This window comes from Thamnophis sirtalis, unplaced genomic scaffold (assembly GCF_051295495.1).
Source record: "Thamnophis sirtalis isolate CommonGarterSnake01/CBP01778 unplaced genomic scaffold, rThaSir2_p1.2 scaffold_1, whole genome shotgun sequence".
NCBI classification, from domain to species: Eukaryota; Metazoa; Chordata; class Lepidosauria; order Squamata; family Natricidae; genus Thamnophis; species Thamnophis sirtalis.
This window is the reverse complement of record NW_028261381.1, coordinates 106,570,693-106,577,439: the sequence shown is the minus strand read 5'-3', so window position 1 is coordinate 106,577,439 and position 6,747 is coordinate 106,570,693. Positions and strand designations below refer to the sequence as shown.

Genomic DNA, 6,747 nt, shown 5'->3' with positions numbered 1-6,747 from the left:
AAAACAGTTTAAAAAAAAATATCCAAGAAATAACTCCTTAACTAGATCAGTGATTAAAACTGATTCTACCTGATAAATCAACTATGGATATTTTTAACTGATTGATCTATCAGCTAAAGTACCTCACTTGTGGGTTAGCATATTGGATTATTACAAAAGCAGAGAATTTATGCCTCCAAAGGAAATTATAAACACATTTTATATGACTGTTTACGACGGCAGAAGTACAACAGCTGTAACAAATGAAAGCAATCGGTTTGTTGAGTTCTTCTATGGTACTTTCCTTGATTACTATATTTTTAAAAAGTTAAAAGATAAGTTAGGCATTTAGTTGCTAGAGCATTTCTACATTTTATTTTGCCCACAAAGAAATTGTTGTGGGGGAATTGGAGACTCCAGGCATAAGCATCTGTTCCAACCAGTTTTGGATGCTAAATTGTCTAATTGTGCTATTGAGCAATCAAGTTAAGGTGGCAATATAAAATATTTCTTAGTTATCACCATATAGTCATGAGCTTGTACATTTATATTTTAAAATATCATGTAGCCTTCCAGTTTCCAAGGTGAACATATATAATGTCCTCATCTTATTTAATGTATATGTAAAACTTGTTATTTATAATTTACAAATAGGATATTCAGCATTTTAAATTGCCTGATGAAACACCTCCCAACTCTTTCCTTAAAATGTTTTGGGTACTCCCTGTTCCCTTTTTATGCAGGTCCTGTGTTTTAGTGGTAGTTTTCCGCCATTGCAACAATATAACAGAAAGAAAATGAAGAAATGTTGTTGCTTAAGCACTGCTTTCTCAAAATTATCCTGCTAAATAGGTAATTACTCTTATAATGACAAGATCTTACTTTTAACATGCATCTGCTTTCTTATCATTTATGCTACATGAGAAGATAATTTGAGTTCTCTAACAGCAATTAGCATGGGGAAACATATAGTCCTATTTTCACTGAAACCTAATCCCAGCCAACAGCAAAGGCCTCTCCATTGAGAAAAGTAATCTCTGAATGGGTCACCCTAGAGAGAGTGTCCAAGCTCCATGGTCCGCCTTCTCTAACTTGGCGTTCTCCATATGTGTCAGGACTACAAATCCCAGAATTTTTTGTCAGACTAGTCATGACTGGGTGTTATAAATTCTAGTATATCTTAAGGTCATTGGGAAAGGCTCTCCTAAATCAGATTACAGTAAAAAACAAAGGACTGTCTACTGAAGTTGGGAAAACAAAGCAGGAAGATTGCTACTTTGGTCCATGCAGAGTCTCAGATAATGTTACAGACATCACAGAAATGCAGCTGTATTTCTGTATTTTAGTGTGCATATTATGGGGTGAAAGATGACTTAAGTTTTGCCCTTGACGTAGGAAAATCAGTTTCCTTGAATCATGACGAAGCTGGGCTGATAGAATTTCTTCAATGCGTTAACATAGGCAGGCATTTCCTGCCAAGACCTGGGGGCTAAATGTTGAGCAGAAGCAGTCAGTTCCTCAGAACAGAATTGTTTGCAGAGCTCCCGGAGGATTTCATTGACCAGCTGAGAGAAAAGGTTGATCCACAGATTTTTATCTAGGCCTTGGACAATACGAATCTGGTAAGCAGTAAAGACAGTAGTGAAAAGAAGCTGCTCAAATTCCTCTGGAGGGATTGGGGTGTCTGACTGAGAGAAGTGATCCAGGTATTCTTCGATTCCTGAGGGATTTTTGGGAACTTTATGCTGAAAGATCCAGAGTAAGTGCTTTGCAGGACGTAGCGTGGCCAATTCTTCATCTTTTATCCTGATGGTCTCATTTGCCGTAATTTCAATTCCTCCCCAAAGTAACTGAAAAAAAGGAAGTATGAAGGAGTAGCAGACACTTTTTCCAAGTCTCCAAATGTGGGCTTGGATTATATTCAGTGCTGAACAATGATCTAACTCAGTGTTTCTCAACCTTGGCTACTTGAAGATGTCTGGACTTCAACTCCCAGAATTCCCCAGCCAGCGAATGCTGGCTGGGGAATTCTGGGAGTTGAAGTCCAGACATCTTCAAGTTGCCAAGGTTGAGAAACACTGATCTAACTTAACAGCCTGCATTCAGATATCACACTGAACAAAACCATGCCAAGGGAAGCTCATTGTTCTGAAGCATGAAAACTGCTAACAGGATTAGGCAATGCTGAAACCAATGTGGTCAAAGCTGAATACTTATTTGGCTATTCAATATTTTAAATGCATCTGCAAAATATTCCTTATGTATCAGATCCCATCATTTACAGTAATGATCAAAATATAAAATAATAATGGGAATGACAGGGAGATAGATAGACAGACTAATAAATAAAAATTATTTTTTTAAAAAAGGCTATGAAAAGACCAACATTTGGGAGGCATCATCTATCCCTTCAGATTCTTCCCTTACAGAAGCAATCTAAAGTGCAGAATTAACTCCAGGATGCCATCTCGTGGATCTTTGCTAAAAGCTTGCCACAGATCCCAGCCATAAGTTAATTTCACCAGTCCTTGAGCTGGCAGAACAAGTTAACGAAAGAAATGGGTAGGATTTTCTTACCTTTGTTTCCCTTCATACTAGGCATTACCTGCTGGCAGCAAAAGCAAGCACTGGCCACTGTCCTTAAGATGGAATGAGGGGAGGCGGGGGAACGTATTGTGATGCTTTGAATGAGGGGTGGGGTGGACAGGTTTTAGCCACCTACCATCCTATCTTAACAACTCAAAAATCTGAGATCTGCCAATTGCACTATTTATGAATTTGGCTCTATAATGTGATGTGAAGCAGGAAAGACCTCTCCCTATGTTTTGGCAGTTATCCCATCTGAAAATTAAGTGCCTTAATTAAAATAACAATTAACTTGAGATCCCTAGCTGTACGAAGCTTCAATAAGCCCAGTGCTCTGAAACAAAATGATTTCTGTTAAAAAGAACAACCTTATCACATTCTGCAGAACTAGAAAAACGAGGAAGAATCCTTTGAATAGTAATATGAATTTGATAATCCAGTGAGAGCAGCATATCATTTGGAGGCAAAAATCCACAAACACTGAATAGGGAATTAATAAGGAGGTCCCACAAGCAACTAGAATATTCCCACATTAGACAACTGTACTGGATTTCCTCGTTTTTCTTGTAAAGAGATGGATTTTGCTTATGTTACCTCTAATATGATCTCAGCGTTCCCTTGAGTATCTTTATCTGTATGGTTTTTAAGGTGAAATTGCTCATCTAGAAAATAGGAATAAAAATACATTTTGATTACAGGGATTAAGAAATAATATCCTTTGACCAATTTCCTTCACATCTGCTGTGTTTTCTGATTTGCTTTTATTGTTTGAGTATTTAAATGAAACAAAGTGAGATAAGCTCAAATAAAAAGTTAAAGCAATGCTATACTATAATTCACCAAGGTTCCAAATCACACCTATTCACAGCTAGATACCTAATGGGAACGTACAAAGTAAAAGAAGTATTAGCACTTAAGTTGTGAATGACATCACAAAAGTATGGAAGCTTCATTGGATGGCTGTTGCTTTATCTGATGCTTTGATGCAATCATTACAATCCTCAGAGCACCAGGATTGTCTGGTTTAAGCAAAATATAGATAAGATGATTGGAATCTGAACAGCTCGACAAAGGCAAAGGCTTGGAATTATCCCCACTGTCCTGTCCATCACTAGGATAGACATATATTTTTTTAGACAACATTGTCTCTATGAATCCCCCACTCACATCACAATGGTCAATAGTTACTTTAGAAATAGTTTAACGTGCAGAGTTAACTACACAACTGCTGATAGAGCAAAATTATTTATCACGTTCTCTTTGGAAGCTACTAAAGGTAGTTCCCCTTGCACATATGTGCTAGTCATTCCCGACTCTAGGGGGCGGTGCTCATATCCATTTCAAAGCTGAAGAGCTAGCGCTGTCTGAAGATGTCTCCGTGGTCATGTGGCCGGCATGACTAAACACCAAAGGCACACGGAACGCTGTTACCTTCCCACCAAAGGTGGTTCCTATTTTTCTACTTGCATTTTTACGTGCTTTTGAACTGCTAGATTGGCAAAAGCTGGGACAAGTAATGGGAGCTCACTCCGTTACACGATGCTAGAGATTTGAACTGCCAAACCGCTGACCTTTCTGATAGAGAAGCTCAGCTAAGTATTTCTTTGCCTCTAAGAGCCAAATAACATTAAAGTTCCTGAAATTCAAAATGACTAATTTTTTTTGAACTGCTAGATTGGCAAAAGCTGGGACAAGTAATGGGAGCTCACTCCGTTACACGATGCTAGAGATTTGAACTGCCGAACCGCTGACCTTTCTGATAGACAAGCTCAGCTAAGTATTTCTTTGCCTCTAAGAGCCAAATAACATTAAAGTTCCTGAAATTCAAAATGACTAATTTTTAAAGTTTATTACATTGTCCTCTTCATCTGCCTCAGGTATAATTGTTTCATACTCCATAACCCATTTATAATGAAATCATACTCTGTAAAATCATTCAGCGTTCTTTATTTTTGAAAAGGAAGTGAATTGCAATTCAGATGTGATTTTAAACAGAGAGCAGCAGCCAAACAAAAACTATTAGAAGTTATAGATGGAGATAGATCATTCTAATTGTTTTTGTTTTATAATGTACACTGTCCAGAAACTTTAGTTGTGATAGGCAGCTGTAGGTAAATGTAAAGGTTCCCCTTGCACATATGTGCTAGTCGTTCCCAACTCTAGAGGGCAGTGCTCATCTCCATTTCAAAGCCAAAGAGCCAGCACTATCCAAAGACGTCTCCATGGTCATGTGGCTGGCATTACTAAACACCGAAGGAGCACAGAACGCTGTTACCTTCCCACCAAAGGTGGTCCCTATTTTTTCTATTTGCATTTTTACGTGCTTTCGAACTGCTAGATTGGCAGAAGCTGGGACAAGTAACAGGAGCTCACTCCATTATACAGCACTAGGGATTTACACCGCCACACTGCCGACAGTGCAGTGCAAATACTTAGAGCTGATCGACAAGCTCAGCATCCTAGCCACTGAGCCACCGTGTCCCGGCTATAGAAATCAGATAAATAAATAAATATCCCCAGTTTATAAGAAATTTTTCTTTCAAGGAAAAATCTATCCATGTTTACTCTAGATCTTAAACAGGAAAAGAAATTTAATAACTTAAACAGGAAAATAAATGCCACTAAGATCTAAGTTTATACGTGAAAAATATTTGAGCTTTTGTTCTGCTTAAAGTCAAAGGGCTGCATTTTAATTTAGTCTCACACTTTCAGGCATTTACAGTATAGCTGCTTAAAAAGCAGCAAAACCATGAATGCAGATTCTCCTGACATCCTTTCATAAAATCTGCATGCTCTGGAACCCTTTATCAGTTGAATTTGTTCCACATACAGTAAAAGCCTGGCGGCTCTCCTGCAAGAAAAATAACCTTTGCAAAATATCTTTGCATTTGTTTCAGTCTATTAAGATTGCTTAGGGTTATATGGCAGGAATCAACCATTTCCTACACAACTGCACATAATGGGAAGCTTTCAGGCATATGTTTTAACCCTCCAGTAGCAGGAATGCAGGATTCTCTGCCCTTGCCCTGTCCCATCTATACAAGTTATCCCAAAGGTATTTTTCCAGAAGACAGCTGGACTTTCTTGGGGGTTTTTTCTTTCAAAATGTTTCGTTTCTCATCCATGAAGCTTCTTCAGTTCCAAATTAATTTAATTAATTAAACTAATTAATTTAGTGCTGGCAGAGGAGGCATGCTGCGGGCCTGATTCGATTTCGGCTAGTGGGGCCCAGAAGAGCCTTCTCTGCCATTGGCGCCTGCCCTTCGGAACATCTTGCCTCCTTGAGTGAGGTCAGCTCCAATCCTCCTAACCTTTCGAAAGAGGTTAAAGATTTGGCTTTGCCAGTTGGCTTGGAGCTCCAATGAAGGGGTTTCACACTGGGGGTGGTTGATAGATTAATAACAGACCCCCCTCTTTTATCCTTCCCCCTCCATCCCCATGTTTTAATTGGGGTTCAGTATTTGGAACTTTACAGTATTTTATTTATATCATTCGGCTTTTGTATAGTTTTTCTCTTTTAATTTTGTAAGCAGCTCAGAATTACCGTTTGGTAAGATGGGCGGCCAATAAATTTTATAAAGAAATAAATAAACAAATAACCTACCTGTTTGGCTCTGGGATCCAGCAATCACAAACAGAAGCAGAACTGCCCAGACAGAAAGTCCGAAGTGTAGCCGGAGTCTTTGAGCCATGTCGAGAAAAATCCTTGTCCCTTCTGCGGCCACACGCTTTGGGTGAAGATAATTCTGTTTACTGGAAATTCTTTCCTCCCTTTTCAATCCCAGAGGCCACTGCTGGAATAGTTTCTTTGCTCCAGTTCCAGTGCTGGGAAGAGTTTGCAGTTGACTTCTGTTCCTAAAAGGTAGTTTCCATCACAGTGCAAATACTTAGAGCTCCCTGCCAACACCAGTCCCATTCATTTCCCACTTGGAGCACCAGGCTGTTCCTTATTTTATTTATGGCATTTCATTTTAAGTTTCTGGTGTGGGTTGTTTTTTTTTTAATGGAAAGGACACTAGGTTTTTTTTTTTTTTTTTTTTTGCTTTTAAAGCAAAGTGCATGCTTTAGAAACGAAAAGTTTGTATTAAATATTTAAAACAGTCAAGAGTCATAACAAGCTCATTTTCAAAAGCCAAAGATGCTTCTTCCTTCAAGACAGCTTGCATTGCTGTGCTTAAACCA

General features: G+C 38.6%; 1 protein-coding gene across 1 annotated transcript; it reads right to left on the bottom strand.

The window, feature by feature from the left end:
- Positions 1-13: 13 nt before the first annotated feature.
- On the bottom strand, positions 14-6,476 carry FAM180B (family with sequence similarity 180 member B). Its single transcript, XM_014055149.2, has 3 exons — positions 6,170-6,476; positions 3,160-3,227; positions 14-1,829 (listed from the first exon to the last, which is right to left on the bottom strand). The coding sequence occupies exons 1-3, from the start codon at positions 6,255-6,257 to the stop codon at positions 1,380-1,382; spliced, it is 606 nt and encodes a 201-aa protein (XP_013910624.2). The 5' UTR covers positions 6,258-6,476; the 3' UTR covers positions 14-1,379.
- Positions 6,477-6,747: the final 271 nt, after the last annotated feature.